This window comes from Neophocaena asiaeorientalis, unplaced genomic scaffold, assembly GCF_003031525.2.
Source record: "Neophocaena asiaeorientalis asiaeorientalis breed wild unplaced genomic scaffold, Neophocaena_asiaeorientalis_V1.1 scaffold489, whole genome shotgun sequence".
Lineage (NCBI taxonomy): Eukaryota > Metazoa > Chordata > Mammalia > Artiodactyla > Phocoenidae > Neophocaena > Neophocaena asiaeorientalis.
In genome coordinates, this window is record NW_020174791.1 from 3,105,281 (window position 1) to 3,126,243 (window position 20,963).

At 56.1% G+C, this 20,963-nt stretch overlaps 1 protein-coding gene across 1 annotated transcript in view; it reads right to left on the reverse strand.

Moving 5' to 3' along the window:
• PRKCZ (protein kinase C zeta) overlaps positions 1–20,963 on the reverse strand; it is a 93,451-nt gene that overhangs the window by 71,125 nt on the left and 1,363 nt on the right. Inside the window, 1 exon segment of the mRNA XM_024760285.1 lies at positions 19,317–19,368. Within this exon segment, the coding sequence (XP_024616053.1) occupies positions 19,317–19,368 (52 nt within the window).

The window sequence follows — 20,963 nt, forward strand, 5'->3', positions numbered from 1 at the left end:
GAACGCGTTTAGAAGGAAGACACCAGCTCTTCCTGCACCTGCCCTGCTCTGCTCGGACCTGGCCGCGGGCGCCAGCGCCTCATTCACGCACCTGGTTCTCCAAGTAGCGGGGACTCTCACCCACAATCACACTCCATTTACGAGGGTCTGAGCAGGGGCCTGACCCTTGGCAGAGAACCTGGACTTGGGCCCAGCCTGCGGGGGATGGGCCCCAGCTCCACCAGCCACAGCTGTGTGCTGTGGGAAAATGACCTGACCTCTCCGTGCCTTGGGTGGCATTCTCTCCACGGGACACAAACAATAATAGCAGGTACCCATAGGGCAGCACGAGGATTAAAGGATTCATGCCTGTGAAGCCTTACAGCCAGAGAAGTGCTCAGTGACTCACGTAATCACTTTACACGATGGGGCCTCTTGCCACAATTAATAACCTCAAAGAAGCACTGTGATCTCCCAGCTCTGAAACAAGAGCAGGACAGTCTATTCTAGAAAGGAACCTTCAGAGAACAAAACAGAGCTCTTGGAAGCTAAAAAACAAGGACAAGACAACACATTTAGTAGATGGTTTGGACAAGAAAAATTAAAGATATCACCTAGAAAATAAAATAGAAGAAGTGGAAAATAGAAAATCAGAAAACCAGTCCAGGAGTTCCAACAAACCATCAGTGGGAAGAGAAGGTAACAGAACCATCAAAGGTGAACCATCAAAGAAATAACTGAACAGGGCTTCCCTGGTGGCACAGTGGTTGAGTCCACCTGCTGATGCAGGGGACACGGGTTCGTGCCCCGGTCCGGGAAGATCCCACATGCCGCGGAGCGGCTGGGCCCGTGAGCCATGGCCGCTGAGCCTGCGTGTCCGCAGCCTGTGCTCCGCAGCGGGAGAGGCCACAACAGTGAGAGGCCTGCGTACCGCAAAAAAAAAAAGAAACAACTGAACAGAACCTTCCCATCAGGAATGCCTTGAGTTTCCACGTTGAAAGTTCCAGCACAAGAGACAAAAAGGCCCACATCCAGGCACATCATCGTGAAACCTGAGAATATAGAAGACAGAAGTTCCTAGAAACTTTCAGCAGAAAAAAAAAACAAAACAAAAACACACACAACAATCAAAATGGCCTCTGACTTCGCCATCAGACCAGAAACTAGTGGACCACAGTCGGTTCCTCCAAGGTGCCGAGGGGGGCGATTCTAACAGGCTTCCATATCCAGCTAAACTATCACCCATGTTCCACTCAAGTAAAAGCACTTCCACTCCAGGTCTCAAAAGACTTACCTCTCACCCCCAACCCCAGGGCCCCTCTTTCAGAACATCTCTGGAGGACGTCTTAACCAGAGATGAAGCCAAGAAAGGGAACAGGGGAGCCAGGGATGGAGGCGGCGGGCAGAGCAGAGCGGCAGGAGATTGCGGGATGAAGGCAAAGGGAGGTGCTGGGCATGCAGTTCAGGGCCTGGGGGGCCCCGGGAGGGCTGTCCCTGCGCTGGGAAGATAACGGGCAAATATGAGGCAGGACTTCTAGAAAACTGCAAGGACGAAAATCAAGACAAGTATTAACAGCAAGAAAAACTACAAGTTGTACAAGACAGGAAGTCTAATGCTGGTGGCTCATGGCCACGAGATATAAACAGTCAATGACAAAACAACCCTACTGGGGGTAGAGGGAGGGAGGGAGAGCTGAGCTGACGTGGAACAAGTAACACCCCCAACGGAAAAGTGTGATCCGGAAATCTGGAAATACATGCCAAGGGTGGCAGAGGGGTGGCGACACCTGTTCTCTCTCTTTAAACCACATGGACTATTCAACACCTTAAAATAGAAACATAAAACCCAAAATTAAATGCAAGGTATGAAAACAATATACAACGCAAACTGTACACATGCACATCTCCTGACCAGGACCCACCAGCCCAGCCCCTCCATGTTTGACACAACCTTGTTCCATCCTCCCAACAAGCCCACATCACAGAAAAGGAAACAGGCACAGGGCAGGGGGCCATGGGGCCACTTGACCAGGGCAGCCCTGGTGTGCTGACCCCAGCTCTCCCTCCCAGGCGCTCTTCACCGCACACACACACAGATGCTCCCCACTGCCACAAATCAACTCTTCTTAAACTTCCCACAGAAGACACAGGCAAAAAAGCAGACTTTGAAAAGACCAGGGAGGGCTTCCCTGGTGGCACAGTGGTTAAGAATCCTCCTGCCAATGCAGGGCACACGGGTTCGAGCCCTGGTCCGGGAAGACCCCACATGCCGCGGAGCAACTAAGCCCATGCGCCACAACTACGGAGCCTGCGCTCTACAGCCCGCGAGCCACAGCTACGGAGCCCGCATGCCTAGAGTCCGTGCTCCACAACAAGGGAAGCCACCGCAATGAGAAGCCCGCGCACCGCAAAAAAGACCCAACCCAGCCAAAAAAAAAAAAAAAAATAAACTTAAAAAAAAAAAAAAAAAAAAGACAGACCAGGGACTTCCCTGGTGGCACAGTGGTTAAGAATCTGCCTGCCAATGCATGGGACACGGGTTCGAGCCCTGGTCCGGGAAGATCCCACATGCTGCGGAGCAACTACTCCCGTGCGCCACAACTACTGAGCCTGAGCTCTAGAGCCCACGAGCCACAGCTACTGAGCCCACGCACCACAACTACTGAAGCCCACGCACCTAGAGGCCGTGTTCTGCAACAAGAGAAGCCACCACAATGAAAAGCCCCCACGCCCCCATGAAGAGTAGCCCCCACTCGCCGTAACTAGAGAGAGCCGATGTACAGCAATGAAGACTCAATGCAGCCAAAAACAAATAAATAAATAAATTTGTTAATTAAAAAAAAAAGACCAGACACATGCAAACTACCAAGCTCAACAATAAAATGCAAATTCAGGGTCCCCTCCATCCCACCCCACCCCAGCCTCGCATGTACAATCTCCTGTTCACCCAATAAATGATCATGGACTGAAATGAAGCTGAAACAGCCTCCACAGCTGTCAGACCACGGTTCGGCACCTTTGAAATAACTACCGAGAAAGGCTCGTTAGTTGTCAACTCGGCGTCCTTGCCTCTCCTGATCTGGAACCTCTCTTGGAGGAAACGGGGACCCACCGGCTCATGGTTCGGCTATCTGGGGGGGGATCAGAATCCGCTGGGCCTGGGTGGAGGCCTCAGAGACACGGAGGAGAAGCAGCCAGGCACCGACGAGGTGGCCTACTCTACATTTTAGGACGATCCTAAAAATAAACCGCCACGTCCACATACACGGCGGGGATTTTGTGGCGCCACCTCCCGATCGGATGATGTCAGCCATGATTTCGTGACCAAAACAACTCAAACGCTGGGTAACTGGTGCAGATGGCTGATTTTGGACAAAGCTTTTCCTGCCCCTCCCACAAAGCAACAAGCTCTTACGGACAGAGAGCCTGCTTGGTGCCCACCCCTGGGCTGGGAGCCGGGGACCCCACTAGAGCATGAAACGCCCATCCGACCCTTGTGGAACCGTAGCCCCAAGCGCCACCTGCCCTGCAAGAGTGGAGGGAAAAGACGAGCAAAGGCCCAGCGGCAGCAGGGATCCACCAAGGGGGCGGCCAGACCCGCCAGCCCCCAAACGCGCCTTTCCCAGAGAGCGAGGCAGGGAAACATGGAAAAGAATCGTTCTCTGTTCTGTGATGTAAACAGAGACGTGACACCCGGAAAGAGGGCTGGTCCTCCGTGGGGCTGGGCGTCGCTGGGCCCTGGCTCTGGCGGGCAGCGCTCAGGGCATCCTCTGTCCGCCACGACAGCCCCATGACAGCCCCACGACAGCAGGAAACAACTGCTCCCCAGGCCTTCGGATGCTCAGTGGGGCCTGAAGCCTGAGCCAGGCACACTCTCCGACCAGAGCTCCGAGGAGGATGGGCCTCCCGGGGGTCGGACTGCATGGGATCCGCTCCGTCCTGGGGGGTAAACACAACCCCCCCCCACTGCTCAAATGTTAAAGGGAACAAGATGGGAACACGGGGAGCTTCTGAAGCAGGACGTCTCCGCAGGGACGACAGACGACCCTGACGGGGCCCTCAGGTCGGTGCCCAGGGACGGGGGGCGGAGGGTGACATCCACCCGGAGGGGCTCCCGGCCGCTCCGTGTGACCGACTGATAAATAGGCAGCCCTGGCAGTAAAGTCTGGAAGGTTACGGAGCTCACACTCCTTACGTAACTGTCAGCAGCTCTGAACTTTGTGAAGGCGGCCCGTCGTGGCTGACGCAGCAGAGACAGGAGAGTGGTGAAGCCACACGGATACAGGTGGGCCCTGCCACTGCCCCACCTGGCAGCATCAACACAGGATGGCTGTGGTTTTGGGGGCGTTCACTCCTCCCACCTGTCCCCCATTCACGGCTTTGACTAATCCCAGCCGAGACCCTGAGGCCTGGAAGTCACGTCCTGGGTCTTTGGGCAGCGTGTCTGCCCTGAGGGTCCCACCAGCCCTGCACGGGCAGCGTGTGATCGCGTGAAAGGACAGAGGCCAAGACATCCTGAAGAAACTATGACACAGCTAATTTCTGCTCCTTGGCCGGTACACGTGTGCGCCAACACCCGCTCCATCTCCCTTTCCCATGCAACCCTCCAATGCACCCTACGTTCTGTGATTCTAGGATCCAAAACAAATGAGTCACCCCCGCATCCCGGGCTGGCTGCAGGGTGGCCGGTACAACAGTCCTTCTGCTCCTGGGGGAGGGGCGGCTCTGCCAGAACAGCCTCCCCGTCACCCCAGCACCGTCCACATGGTGGGGAACCCACCACCCAGCAGCCCACCCGCCCGGCTCCCCACCAGCCTTGGGTGGGCGGGGGCTGCCTGCTGGTGTTTTTGATTTTTACAAAAACACCTTTTGCAAAATGGACGTCAGAAAAGCACCCACATCCCCACCTCCCCGCGAGCTACGTGCAGCCCCGGAGCGTCCGAGTCTACCTCCAGTCATGTCAGAACAGGGACCCGGCCGCCGACCTCCCAGGCCCGGGCGGAGAAGCCAGACGCCGACACGACCTGCCTGCCCTCAACGCGGAGCCGGAGCCAGAGCCAGGACCGCCGGGGCTGCGGGAGCACAGCCGCTCTGCGCATGGGGCTCAGGGCTGGGACACAGGTGCCGGCCGCGGGCAGCCTGGGCAGCCGGGGGCCCCAGGCGGCCCCATCGTGGCGCTGCCCACACGCAGGCGGCAGCAAGGCGGAGCAGAGAGCAGGCAACACACATGCACGCTCACTCCAGACCCTTCGCCGCTAAGCCCCGGCAGCACAACTCCCAGGAAGAGAGCAGGGCCCCCGGCCAGGCTGCCACATGAAAACGAGGCTGCTCCCAGAGCCAACCAGCCGCGCGGCCGGGCCTCGGTCACATACCGTCCGATTTCAGGGGCAGGTTTCCTCCCCCTCCACCCCCTCCCCCGCCCCCCACAACAGCCGCATCCCTCGCTGGGCACGCTCCCCTGGGGCTTGTTTTTCTAAAACCTGTCACCCCTCGGCGCTGTTCCCCTGCGCACTCGGAGCTGCTGCGGCCACATCCCTGCCCGGGGCCGGTGGCACCGGCGCGCCTGTGTTTGGAGCATCTGTGCAGCAGGGTGGCTGCAGGCCGGGTGCCACACAGCCGAGACGCGGACCATCGCGGCTGCCCTGCCGGGAGATGCGCATCACTTACCGGGCTTTCTTCCACTGCCTCCTCGGCCGGATCCTTTATGCTCTACGGAGCAGTGGGCATGAAAGGAGGCATCCTCCTTCCCTGAATGTGCCGACGCTGCCCCCTGCTCCCCTTGGACCCGACAATAGGCAAGGGGGGCTCACACACCAGGGTAGATATTTAAAGGAAGGCTGGCTGGCCTGTCCCCCGCCTCTCACATCCCTGCCTCCTCATGTCTCCAGGCCCGGGTGGTACCCGGCTCCCCTGGGAAGCTGGAGCCGGCAGCTGAGGCACCAGCTAAAACACGGCCTGGATGTCGAGGAGCTGACGTCACAGGACCACAAGCATCTCTGCATTGAAATGGACCTGAAGGGAGCCCAGGGCAGCGGCTCGGCCTCCCGGAGCTGCTCAAACGCAGCGTCCATGGGGAACAGAGCCCGGCGGGGCCTGGGGCCACCACATCAGGCTCACCGGCCGGGATGCGGGGATGCCGCGGCCACCAGAGTGCGGGTGATCTCCGACCTGCATCGCTGAGGCCAAGAATGGGTCCAGCGTGAATGCTCACGGGTCCCAAGGCCTGGGCACTGTGGCCCGGGGGGAGGGGAAGGAGAGAGGCCTGGCTCCGGTCAATGAGGCAGAGAACCCAGGTCAGGAGGCGTGTCTTGATGCTGCTGCTACTCTGGGGGGTGGGGGGCCAGCGGCAAGGGCAGAAATGGGGGAACCGAGCTCCCAAGGAGGCAAGTATCGGGGTGACCAGCCTGGAACCGCACCTGCTCCAGGCTGAGGTGGGAGGTGGGCCCCCCCCCCCACGCGGCCTGTGTCGTGCCGGCCGTGGCCAGAGTGGACCCCGGACCTCCGACACCCGCCCCAGGACCCACTACACCCGGCATCCGGCCCTGGCCGGCTTTTCCCTCCGATTCCAAAATCACGAGGGGACTCGGCTCCCCTCCCTGGAGCCCCCAGGGCTTGTGCTCAGCCTGTGTGGCCAGGCTTCACACTGGGGGCACGGAGCATGCTGGAAACTTCTCCCCCCCACCCTCAGGCCTCCCTCCTCTGATCGATTCTAGGCAGGCAGCCGGCTCAGGAGTCTACGCTTACCCATGTTCCCGACACAGAGTCCGCGCCAAAGCTCTGGGTCTGGACTCCAGCTCCTTCCCTTGCTCCGGGCTGAAGTCACCTTGGAGCTTCTCTGACCCGGCATCGAGTGACCGTGCGAGGGTGTCTGAAACTCAGTACAACTCCAGAAGCGCCACTGGAGTAGAAAGTCCCCAGAAGCTGTGAAAGTATCCATCGATAACACCTCGTGGTAGCACAGCCCTGCTCCCCCGTTGCCGTACTGGGGCTGCTTTCACACCACACGGCAGCTGAGAGCCCAAGACAGAGGCTAAATGGCCCAAAGAGCCCAAAATATTTATCGTTTGGCTTTTACAGGAAAAGTTGGCATAACCCTAAGACTATAAAATCATAAAATCGCGGAACCATCACATCCACAGTGGGCTTCGATGGGAAATGCAGATTTATCCTGAGTCCAAGGGGAGAACCCGCAAAAGACGCGCTTGGTGTCACCGCTGCTGCCCTTCAGCCATCTCTCCTCCAGTCATTCCAAACACCCAGCTTTGCAGAACTCTAGAAAACCCAAGCTGAACCAGGAGACCGTGCATTTCACTGGAAGTCCATTTTAGGTGGAAAAGTAGCTGTCCCAGGTTATTGCAAGTAATTTGAGACAAAGCTGAACGAAACTGGATTTTTTTCTTTTTTCTTTTTTTTTTTTTTGGTCACTCTGCAGGGCTTGCTGGATCCTAGTTCCCTGACCAGGGATCAAACCCGGGCCCCGGCAGTGAAAGCGCAGAGTCCAAACCACTGGACCGCCACAGAATTTCCTGAAACTGGATTTTTAATAAACAGTACACACACCTATAAACACCAGGAAATAGCAGGCGTCCGTTCTCCTGAAAGGATTCGGTGGTAACGGGTCCACCCACACCTGCTCGACCACCTGGCCCACCCCAGCCCCCCACCCACGCTGGGCCTCGTTCTCGTCCTCTCACTCTGAGGACGCTGGGTGGCCTTGAGCGCACGACGGGGGCAACTTCCTCGCCCTTGATCCACCAGCGGGGGCAGGGGAGGCGGCGAGCTGGGTACTCAGCCTGTTCCCGGAGCCCTTCTAGCTCTGCTAGTGCACACACAGCACCCAAGGGGGCGGTCACTCCAGACCCCTTTCACAGCAGGGGAAACCAAGGCACAGGAAGCTGCCTCACCTGCCCGGAGCCGGGGTTTGAACCCGGCAGCATGGCGGCACCGCCCTCTGGGCTCTCACAAACACACGCGTGTTCAGGAGCCGCCACCATCGCACGGAGCGACCCCTGGTTTCCCTGGGTGGGTCGTGGCCGCGGGAGACGTGCCCCAGCCAAGGCCCCTCCAGGACCAGCTCTGCTTCTGGGCGGTCGCCCGGCGTGTGTCCGGGAGGCACGCGAAGCTTCAGAGCCAGAGAACAGGCGGGACGGCAGCTCCGGGCACAGCGGGTGGGAACGTGAACGAGAGAGGCGGGTGGGCAGGGGGCCCAGCCTGAGCCCCATCCTCTCCCACAGCCACTGGCGGGGATGCCCCTTGCCCCGCAACCCACCGTGGCCCCTGCAGCCCGTGGCTGTCCCCACCAGCCTCAACCCGGCCCCACTCCGTGGTCACCACTCCTCTGGGCTTCCGGACGTACAAGCCCAGGTGAGAGCCCAGGTGAGTCTCCCTTCCGCTCACTCTCCCATAGGCTGACTCGCATGTATCCAGGTACTTGCCTTTAACACCTCAGGCTGTGAGAGCTTTCTGGCCCCAGAATAGGAGAGGAAATGGCTTGGGGCCCAGCTGCAGGGAGAGCAGGGCCAGGCTGCCACCCCCACGCCACTGCCACTTATTGGGAGTAAGAGGGCTTCGGAGGCCCCCAAAGGCCTGGGGCTCCTGACAGGTGAGGAAGCCTGGCCCAGCCCACAGGGGCTGGCAGGGGGCACAGCTGCAGACAAAGCCAGCAGTCATCCTCCTAGCCAGACTCCACCTCCAGACCTGAGGGGTGAGGCCGGACAGGGTCCTGGCCCAGATACAATTTCCCCGACCCTGGGGGTCCTGCCCTGGGTGCCAGGCTCGGCCCCAGAGCCACACAAGGGCCACCCAGGTGACAAACAGGGTCCTCTGCAGCACTGCCTGCCCCCCTGAACGTGGGACGCCTCTCCCTGGGAGCAGGCTGGAGGGGGGTTCCTACACCAGCCAGCCCACCCAACAGTCCAGGGACACCTCTGTCGCTTGAGCGTGTGGACAGGCCGGGACCAATGACACGAAGCACACAGGCTGCCAGCGCCAGGTTCCCAGGACCTCGCAGGACACTGCCGGCTTTTAAGACGGGATCCAGCACCAAACCCCCAGATTTGCATTTTCTCCGAGGCCTTTAAGGACTAAGAAGCCCGGCTGAGTCCAGACCCGCCAGCCCTGCCCCGGCCGGATCCTGGTGTTGACGCTGCAGCCCTCCTTCCCACACCCCTTCCCAGGGGTCACTCGAGCACCCGCAGTGTCCACGGCTAACTCCCTGTGACAGGGCCTCCAACGAGACTCCTCCTCCAGGAAGCCCTCCTGGGGCCAACTTCACCACCCACAGGGACACTCCCAAGTGACCAAGAGGGCTTCGTTTATTGCATTTATTCTGCCCTGTAAGTGCCCCCAACTGTCCTTTAAAACACACTGAATAACCACTCGCTCCATGGAGGTCCCAGCGCTTTACAAACAGTGCCTGATTCACAGTCCCATTACCCCATTTTACAGGTAAGGAAAGGCAGTAGCTAACGGGTCTGTCATCTGCTCCACTGGCAGAGCTGCGGCTGCTGCCTGGACACCTGCCTGATTCCCAGCCAGGCACACACAGTCACTACCCAACATTCCCAGGGAGGCCACTCCACCCCTCGGCCGCCCTGCTGGGGGCTCGCTCCAGCTGCCAATCACCCCCAGCCCCCAGGCTGGAGTCAGGTCCCTGGGAAGAGCCCCTGTGGAGGAGGGGCCGGCAGGAGGGGCCGACAGGGGTCCGGTCACACTGAGGGGAGTGCGGCCAGATGTTAAGGACAGCGGCCGTCAGAGGGGGCCGACGGGGCAGTGGGCAACAGGACCCCACTGTCCTCGGGAGGGCTGAAGGTCTCGACCATGCTTAGCCCCTGCTGGGCCTGCTCCCTGCGGGAAGACCCACGGACGTGCCACCCAGACCCACAATCTGTGCGCGAGTAGCCGGCCCAGGCGATGCTCCTGAGCGCCAGCCTGGCCGCAGCACAAGCTTCAGGTCCCCGTCCCCCACACCTCTGAGTGGGGCCTGGTGTGAATCCGCCTTCCACCATCCGACCCAGGGTCCCACCCCTCAGAGCTCCGCACGGGACCCCGACCCAAACACTGCGAGGGCCCTGGGCTCCCTGCAAACCTGCACAGCGTCTGCCGCAAAGCTCCACGCCAGAGGCCCGCAGGGACCCTGTGCAGAGGGCACCTCCCGGGGGCAGACCACACCCACAGGGTGCGGGGGGATCGGACCACCCACCGCCCCACGAGGAGACTGGGCAATCGGACCTGAGTGTAGTCGACTGTAGGGGGCTGGGTGCTGGCCCGAGACACGTCCACGCCTAGACCCTGGAATCTGCAGATGGGACCTTACCCGGAAAAGGGTCTTCACAGACGTGAGGAAGTAAGGGGCTCAAGAGTGGCCCTATATCCAATGACATGTCCTTGTAAGAAGAGGAGGAAAGACAGGCGGACACAGAGGGGAGGTGCCCATGAAGCCGGAGGGAGGAGTGTGCGGCCAGAAGACCCAGACCTTTCTCCCCCGGAGCTCCCACTGCAGACTCCGTCTCCAGCTGTTCTGAGCTCGGGGTACCAGGTCATGCAGCCCCAGGACCTAACATGCCCAGCAGCACCGCACACCCCCAAGTCCCCGTTGCCCTGCGCCAGGCCTCTCCCTCCCGTCGGGCCTCGTGGCTGCAGGGACAAGTGGCCCAGCAGAGCCTAGAGCAGGCCACCCAGTGGGCACTCAGGGACCCTGCTAGGAAGGGGCCCGGCCGCCTGCTGGCCCTGCGCCCTCCCTTCCTGATGGGGGTGGGACGGCCAAGGGGAGGCGAGGAGGGTCCCTGACGGGATCCCTGCACACCGCCCGGGTGCGACCCTGATGCTCACTGCGGCAATCCCGGTGGGGACCGGCCTGCCGTCTGTCACCGTGACTGTATGCCCTGGAGGAGCCGCGACCCAGGCCCGTGTGCGGCGCACTCTCCACATCCCCACCGCCCCCAGGTACGACATCTGCTGCATCTCACAGGCTCCCCGAGTCCCGCTGCCCGAGGCGCAGAGCAGAGACCTGGGTTTGCTGCATCTCGGGCCCGAGAGCTTTGGCCACTCACGTCTGAGACAGGAGACGCGCCCAGCGACACCCAGGCCAACACCACCGGGGACACAGCTGTACGTTCTAGACGGATCAAAGACCAGAATGCAAGAAACGAAATATGTCTTCCATTTGGGGGAGCTAGAAAGGAAAATGTGAAACAGGCTGAAACGCACAAAAATCCAACATGAACACTTCCGTGTGAGCAGAGGAGGACCCCCAGTGGGATGGATAACGCACAGAGGGCACCGTGAGGTCACAGAGCCCCTCTGTGCCGCCACCACCCCGCGCTTGGCACTGGGCTGCCCGGCGCCCTTGTCAGAGCCAGCAGGTGGCCCTCCCTCGGGCCCCAGTGCTGCCACGTCATTCCTGGACTCCAATAAGCCACCCAGAGCCACCACCTGCAGGTCCCACCTCCCCCGGGGACGTCACCAGCCAGCCCAGCTCTCCCCGCACACAGCGCCCCGGAACGCCCTGGAAAGGTGCTTCCGCTTGGTGGGAGGGAGCCTCCCGGTCTCCCAGCTGCCATCAGGACCCTGCTGCCGACAGCAGGGAGCACACTCTCCCAGCTGAGCCGACGGCACATTCACCTCCATCGCCTGCACCTCGCGGGCAATGCAGGGCAACCAAGCTCCGCTTGCGCAGGACGTGGAACCGGACAGAAGCCAGAACCCTTTAAGGTGGGGCGTCTCCCGGGCCCTGCTGACAGTTTATTCTGATGATGCCTCAACATACACAGACCTGAAAACTTCTCTGTGCTGTGGCCAGAACAAAATGGCCAATTCAGTGTCTTAAAAACCTATAACCTGTGCATGAATGTCCACAATAGCCAAGATGCAGAAACAACCCAACGTCCAACAACAGGTGAATGGATACATAAGATGTGACGAAACACCCAAGAGGGGGCCGTCCCTGGTGCCGCAGTGGGTAAAACTCTGCCCTCCCAGCCATCAGGCCACACGGTAAGTCTCAATCGATTTTAAAGGACAGATATCACACAAAATGTCTTCTGCGACCACAGCAGGATCGTTAGAAATTAACAAGAGGAGGAAAACTGGAAAATTCACAAATGTGTGGAAATTCAACAACACACTCTTAAACAAGAAAGAAAGAAATGTAAAGAAATGTAATGTAAAAGAAAGAATGTAAAGAAGAAAGAAATGTAAAGAAGAAATCACAATGTAAATTAGAAAATACTTAAAGACAAATGAAAACAAAGACACAACATACCAAGACCTAAGGGATGCAGAGAAAGCGAAGCTAAGGGAGAAATTTACAGCTATAAATGCTTCCCTTAAAAAGTAAGAAGGATCTCGGGGCTTCCCTGGTGGTGCAGCGGTTAAAAATCTGCCTGCCAACGCAGGGGACACGGATTCTGGCTCTTGTCCGGGAAGATCCCACATGCCACGGAGCAACTAAGCCCGTGCGCCACAACTACTGAGCCTGCGCTCCAGAGCCCGTGAGCCACAACTACTGAGCCCACGTGTCTCAACTACGGAAGCCCGCGCACCTAGAGCCTGTGCTCCGCAACAAGAGAAACCACCGCCATGAGAAGCACGTGCGCCACAACGAAGAGCAGCCCCCGCTCAAGGCAACTAGAGAAAGCCCGCGTTCAACAACAAAGACCCAACGCAGCCAAAAATAAATAAATAAAATAAATTTTTTTTAAAAAAGAAAGATCTCAAATCAACAGCCTAACTATACGACTTAAGAAACTAGAAAAACAAATAAAACCCAAAGCTAGCAGAAGGAAATAATAAAGATTAAAGCAGAGATAAACAAAACAGAGAACAGAAAAACAATAGAGAAAAATCAGTGAAACCATTTTTGTTGAAAAGATCAACAAAATTGACAAACTTTTAGCTAGGTGGACTAAGAAAAAAAGGAAAGGCTCAAATTACTAAAATCAGACATGGAAGTGGGAGCATTACTACTGATTTCACAGAAGTCAGTAAGAGACTACTATAAACCATTGTACACCAACAAACTGGATAACCTAGATGAAATGCACAAATTCCTAGAAACACAGAATCTACAAGACTAAATCACTAAGAAACAGACAACCTGAATAGACCTATAACTAGTAAGGAGAGTGAAGCAGTAATAAAAAAAAGAAAAGCTCCCCGACAAAGAACAGTCCTGGACCCGACAGCCTCACTGGTGAATTCTACCAAATATTTAAAGAAGAACTAACACCAATCCTTCCCCAACTTTTCCAAAAAACTGAAGAGGGAACATTTCCTAACTCGTTCTAGGAGGTCAACTTACCCTAACGCCAAAGCAAGGCAAAGAGACTACAAGAAAAGAAGACGAAGGACCAACGTCCCCTAAGAAAAATGACACAAAACTCAACGAAATACTAGCAAACCAAATTCAGCAGCACAGTAAAAGGGTTACGCACCGTGACCAGGGGGGAGTTATTCTTGGAATAAAAAGATGAACAATCCATAATGTGATGAACCACATTAACAGAACAAAAGAAAGACATGCGATCAGATCAACGGATGCAGAAAAGGCATTTGACAAAGTAGAAAATCCTTCTACCATAAATACATTCAACAAACTAGGAATAGGAGGTACCTGGTATGTTTTTCCCCATACTACCAAGCAATTAACTCAATTCTGACACCATCTCCCTGCAGGTAGCGTCAGACCCCACAGGGTAAGGGCTCAGTCCTACAAAGACTGCCCACCACCCCACTTCAATGCCAGTTGCCCGTCCAGGTTGACACCTGCTTCTGACCCACGGCTATAGATTGGAGGCTCACACCCCCCTCCTCAATTCGATTAATTTGCTACAGCAGCTCACAGAACTCAGAGAAACATTGACCTTCCCAGATTAATTCAGGAACAGCCAGAAGGAAGATGCACAGGGCGAGGCACGGGGAAGGGGTGCGGAGCGTCCACGCTCTCCAGGAGCCACTCCCCCAAATCTGATCTGAGAGCTCTCTGAGCCCCATCCTTTCGGGGTTTTATGGAGGCTTCATTGCATAGGCACAGTTGATTAAATCACTGGCAGTTGTTGGAGATAAGTTCAACTTCCTGCCCCTCACCACTCCCTTAAGGTCAGGGGCTGGGACTGAAAGTTCCAAGCCTCTAATCTCTTTGTCTTTCCGGTGACCAGCCCCATCCTGAGGCTATCAGGGCCCCCACCCTAAATCACCTCCTAACGAATGACAAGACACTCCTATCACTCAGGAAATTCCAAGGGTTTTAGGAGCTCCTTGCCGTAAACTAGGGACAAGGACCAAGTACATTTCTCATACCCTAGAAACCACCTCAGTACAAGAAAAGCCATACAGGAAAAACCCACGGCAAACATCACACTCAACGGTGAAAGACTGAAAGCTTTTCTTTCAAGATCAAGAACAGACAAGGATGCCCACTATCACCATTTCTATTCAACAGAGTACTAGAGGTTCTAACCAGAGCAATTAGGCAAGAAAAAGAAATAAAAAGCATATAAATTGAAAAGGAATAAATAAATTATCTCTGTTCACAGATGACATAGAAAACTGATTCCACAGAAACGAAATAGCAAAATAGCAGGATAGCAAGTCAACACATAAAAATCAGTTGCATTTCTATATCCTCACAGTGAGCAACCCAAAAAGGAAATTACAAACACAGTTCCATTTACATTAGCATCAAGAATAAAATACTTAAGCATATATCTAACAAGGAAGTGATAGACTTGTACATTGAAAACTATAAAACAGTGCTGAAAGAAATTAAACAAGACGTAAATAAGTAGAATGACATCTCGTGTCTATGGATTAGGAGAGTTAATATCGTTAAGATATCAATACTACCCAAAGTGATCTGAAGAGTCAATGCAATCACTACCAAAATCCCAATGATGTTTTTGGCAGAAAAACATCCTAAAATTGTTATGGAATCTCAAGGGACCCAGAAGAGCCAAAACAATCTTGAAAAAGAACAAAGCTGGAGGACTCACACTCCCTGATTTCAAAACTCACTGCAAAGCTACAGTAATCAAAACTGTGCTACTGGCATAAAGACAGACAAACAGACCAATGGGATAGAATAGAGAGCCCAGATATAAACCCTCACACATATGGTCAAATGATTTCCAGCAAGGGTGCCAAGACCATTCAATGGGGAAACGACAGTCTTTTCAACAAATGGTGTTGGGAAAACTGGATATTCACATGCAAAAGAACAGAGTTGGACCCTCATCTAACATCATATGCAAAAGTTAACTCAAAATGCAGCAAAGACCCTAAACGTAAGATCTGAAACTATACAACTCTTAGAAGAAAACAAAGGACAAAAGCTTCCCGACATGGGATTTGGCAATGATTTCTTGGACATGACACCAAGGCACAGGCAACAAAAGCATACACAGACGAATTGCACTTCATGAAAATTTTATAATTTTGTGCATCAAAGGACACCATAAACAAAGTTAAACAAACAAAAAAAACCTCACAGAATGGGGGAAAATGTTTGCAAATCATATATCTGATATGGGGTTAATATCAGAATATGTAGAGAATTCCTAAAACTCAACAGCAACAAAACAAACAACCCAATTCAAAATGGGCAAAGAACTTGAGTAGACATTTCCCCGAAGAAGACATACACGTGGCCAACAAGTACATGAAAAGAGGCTCAACCATCACTAATCATTAGGGAAACGAGAATCAAAACCACAGTGAGATGTCACCTCACACCCACCAGGATGGCTACTATCAAAAAACCAGAAAACAACAAGCATTGGTGAAAATATGGGGAAATGAGAACCACTGTGCACTGCTGGCGGGAATGTAAAATGGTGCTGCCACTGTAGAAAACAGTATGGCAGTTGCTCAAAAAATTAAAGATAGAACTACCATATGACCCAGCAATTCCATTACTGCATGCATACCCAAAAGAACTGAAAGTAGAGTCTCAGAGATATTTCTACACCCATGTTCATAGCAGCATTATTCAGAGTAGCTAAAACACAGAAGCGACCCCATCGTCAGATGGATAAACAAAACGTAGTCCATCCATACAATGGAATATTATTCAAACTTAGAAAGGGAGGAAACTCTGACACCTGCTCCAACGTGGATGGACCCTGAGGACATGATGCCGAGTGAAATAAACCAGACACAAAAGGACGAATTCTGTGTGATCCCGCTTCTGTGAGGTCCCTGGAGGAGTCACACTCACAGAGACAGAAAGGAGGAGGGTGGGGCCCGGGGCTGGGGGAGGGGTGGGCAGTGAGCGTCTCACGGGGGCAGAGTGTCGGTTTGGGAAGATGAGGAAGTTCTGGAGACGATGGTGGTGATGGCTGCATAACAAAATGAATTCAGGTTATATCAATGAACTATACACTTAAAAATGGTTAAGGTGATAATTTATATTATGTGTATTTCACCGTGATAAAAAAAATTGGGGAAAAAAGAAAGGACTGAAGTTCTGATACACCTTACAACATGGATGAAGTTCAAAAACATCACGTTAAGAAGCCAGTTACAAAAGACCACGTATCATCTATTCCATTTACACGGAACGTCTACACCAGGTAACTCCATAGAGATGGAGCAGTTTGGTGGCTGTCAGGCGCTGAGGGGAGGAGCTATCACTGCTCGTGGGCACGAGGTTTTCTTCCTGAACGTGTCTCAGAAGCGGCAGAGGTGGTGGACCTACTAAATGCCACTCAATTGTTCAGGTTAAAGTGGTTAAAATAGCACATTTTATGTTAGGTGTACTTTACACCATTTTTAAAAACCCTATAGAACCGATTAAATTCAGGCTGACACCCTGCACAGAAGGTGCTGGAAGGCGCTTTGCTGCCACGAACACAGGCCCGGCCGGACATGCCCAGCACGACCTTGAGGCTGCATCTCTGCCGCGTGTCCCTGTCTGGCTACCGCCCGTCAGACCCGCCAGCATCTGCACGCGGTCCTGACCCATGTCAAGGGTGCCATGTGTCCCACCAGCCTGACCCTTCTAACTCGCCCGGCCTTGGCAGTGAACACCAACGCCCACACAGGTGCCAGGATCATGCCTGCACCCAGGCCATCGGGGGACCAGCGCAGGGCGGTCCTAACTGCCCAAGGTCAGCGTCACGACCGAGCTGGACAAGCAGAGCCAGGGAGGGGACGCCACCCCCACCCTCCGTCCACCCCATCCTCCACCTGCGCGGAGAGGCTGCTGGAATGTTCCAACAAAAGCGAGTGGCCCGGAGCTCGGAGCCGCCCCTGGTGAGCATCTCAAGGACCTGCTCGCGAGTGGGGATGGCCCCACATTCTCCGCATTCCCCCGCGGTGATGCAGCCCCTGCCCACACGTCAGCCCACGTCCCTCTCCGGCAGAGATCCTGTGACTCCCACGACCCCAGGAGGGCACAGCATCGGCTGTGCCGACCCCCATCACCATCCCCTACATGAGGCCCCAGACAGGGCGGCGTCCACGCGGGGATGAAGCCAGGAGGGCACCGAGTCGGGGACAGAACGGGCAGGTCCGAGGCCCTCAGGGCAGCACTGCTGGGGCCCTGGCCTGAGCTGATGGCCGGGCAGCCAGAGACCGAGATGCAGAGATGCTTGGGCGACCCCCGCGCTGCACGGGCTGCTGGCGACGACTCTGGGCAGACAGACAGACAGCCTGTCACTGTGGTTGAGAGCCATCAAGGGGGCAAAGAAACGAGCTGGGGGACCCCTCATACAGAGCACAGTGGAGGGGACCCTCCTTCCAGCTGGAAGGTCTACCTTATTTTATCCTTTTATGTGTCTGAAAAGACAACGTGAACTATCAAAAGTGTGCCCCTTCCATGAGACGTGGGTACCCCGGGGCGGGGGGCCACGGGGAGGGGCAGCCCCGCGTGGGATGAGGACCCCCGGGAGGCCCACCCGCCTCCGAGCCCCCCACCGACGAGCTCCTCTCTGGCCACCTGGGGCTCCTGCAGGTGGGCTTCTGCTCATGGGGTCTGCTCCCGGCTGTCCGCACTCCCCACCCCCGCAGTGTCCTGTCTTGAGCCACGTCCTGGCAGGTCCAAGGGCCGCTGGCAGTGAAACCGCACATGCGCACAGGACCCTGCTGTCCTGGACGGGGCGGGCGGCGGCCAGGAAGTCTTACCCGTGGGACTGACTCCCTCCCGCCCCCCTGCCCACCTTCTCAGGGCGGCTTCCAGGCCTCAGAAGCTCCAGGCTCGCCCCCCACCTCTGGCTTTATCTACCAGCGGCGGACATCTGCCTCCCAGCCAGGACGCACTGGGACTGCTCACCCACCCCCCAGCCTTCCCAGACCTGCCCCTCACGTCCGCCCCCTGGGGCAGCACCTCCTGACGGCCCCTGGGCTACTGCTGCCTCTTCAGACTGCCTGCTCCACTCCCGCCAGGGCTCCATGATCGGGATGTCTCCATGGCCTTGCTGACTGCTCCTCCAGGGTCCCCTGCTCTCTTTGGGAGACCCCAAGGCCCGGCCCTCATCACTGGCCACACCCTCCGTGGCCTCAACAACCTCCTCTATGCTAAGGGCTCCCAAATCTCTCTTCATCCCCGACTGCTCCCCGAAATGCAAGTCACGCACCCAAGTCCGGCCTCTGCTCAAATCTGCTCCCACCCCACACAGGACGCTGCTGGCATCCAGAGGCCGGGCCCAGGGACCTGATCCGGAGCCCACCCTGGGACCCCTGCTGGCAGGAGGCGGAGCCAAGTCCCCCTAACCGAACAAGCGGCCACCGGGGTCCAGAGCCCCTCAGCACCAGGTCAGGGCCCGAGGAGGGTCTGGTGATTGGTGTAAAGTTTCTCTACGCCCCATCCATTGGGGGCCCTGCCCTGAAAGACGAGGCAGGGCACGCTGTTCAGGGTCGGGGGCCTCCGGGGCGTGGTCAGAAGCTCTCCTCTGACCCACGGCCCCTGGGACTCTATCTTCAACCAACAGACCTGCCATGGAGGAGGAACGGATGCCTCCCTGGTGGGCCCGGTATGGACTGGGAGGGGCCGATGACCAGGTCTGGGGGTGGCCACAGCTGGGACAGACACACGGGAGCAGTGTCCAGCCATCCCAGCCAGGCCCCTTCCCGCCGGGGGACATCAGGGCTTCTCCTGGGCTTTACCTCATGGCACCACTGACCAAGCCAGTGCCCTGTCTGATGGTGGATACACCCCTAGCCAAGGGCGAGGACACCAGTGAAAATCCCACACGAGGCCACACCCGCTGCCCACTCTGCTTTCAGACTGTTTGCAAGGGGCACCTAAGCCTCGGGCCACCAAGCTCCATCCTCCCCCGCCTTGCAGAGCACACACGTCAACCCATCACTGTGACACACGTCATGGGAGAGGCGGTACTCACTGTCTTCTCCCGGACAGGGCATGCCTGGCTCCTCGGGGATGCTGGGGAAAACTGCACAGAGAGAGAGAGACAGAGAGAGAGAGAGCGTCAGTGCCCGCTGCGGCCTCGTGAGAAGTCCTGCTGGGAGTCAGGCTGCCCGTAGAGCCCCCGCTGCGACGAGAGCCTGCTCCTGGGAGATGCTCATTAAGGCAAACCCAGCACGTGGATGTGTGCCCGACTCCCTTTGACGAGACACGGAGATGCACGGAATAATTCAGGGGAAGAAGCAACCAGAGGGGTCTAGAGAGCAGAACCGTCCCAGGAGGACTCCTGATGTGTACGGCTAAGTCCATATGGAAATGGGGAAGAACCGAAATTCCCTTGAAAACTGACTTCTGAAAGCACATTTCGGTCCACTTCTTTACACTCAAAATGAAGTTCAAAATTAAGCGTGGTAAGATATACCTGGGCTTCCACAATAAGTTACTAGAAAAGGTTAAACGTACTAAAACCTAGCTCAAATGACCTTTTCCTTAATCTAGAAAATAGAGTGCATTTTGAAAGTACCGAACCTTTCACTGTTGAGTCAACACAGACGTGCTAACCACCACCACGCAGTGGACGAGCGTAGGTTTGACGTTTAATCCACGTCCATACAAAGGACTACAGAAACTAGGTATTTTAACCAACCACTAGTCCAGCATCAGAGAGAACGATGGTCCAACAGAAAACCGCGGACAGGGGCTTCCCTGGTGGTGCAGTGGTTAAGAATCCGCCTGCTAACGCAGGGGACACGGGTTTGAGCCCTGGTCCAGGAAGATCCCACGTGCCGCGGAGCAGCTAAGCCCGTGCGCCACAACTACTGAGCCCGCGCGCCACAACTACTGAAGCCCGCACGCCTAGAGCCCGTGCTCCGCAGCAAGAGAAGCCACTGCAACAAGAAGCCTGAGCACTGCAACGAAGGGTAGCCCCTGCTCGCCACAACTAGAGAGAGCCCGCACGCAGCAACAAAGACCCAACGCAGCCAAAAATAAATTAATTAAATGAAAAAAAAAACACTATAGACAGTTTCGTGCGCCGGTCCTGGCTCTTGGGCTCAGCCGTCCGCGGCCCCCGCCTGACTATAAGCTGCACCAGAAGCGGATGCGGAGCGGCAGGGCGGCCACAGCTGCCAGAACTATGCTCTCTCGGCAGACACCTTGCAGAACCCCAAAGTGCTGGGGGGCACAGTCTGAAAACCTGCGATTTAAAGACGACACTGACACGATAGCAAAGAACACTTCCCGCGACTCAATTTCTACTCAGTGCTGAGCTTAGCCAGCGGAGGGAGGCTGTGAGCCTGCAGAAAGCCACGGGGAGGGTCTCATCCGCCCCGGGGCAGGGTTGCGGCACTGTCCCTGCTCTGTCCGCAGGCACGTGGGCCCCGGGCCCTCAGAGCCCCCGGAAAGGTGGGGGCAGGTGAGCGATGCCGCCCCCAGGAAACGAGGGCAGTGAGGGCTAACCAGCTCCAGGACCCGGGCTTCTCCTTACAAGTAAGAGCAATTTTATCTGGGTTAATAAAATGTGAGAGAAAAAAACCCCATTGCATCCCATCCCACATCCTTACATTCTCGGGCATCCTACGATCTTAAACCGCGATCCTCCATGTGGCTACTGGTCTGACAAAGC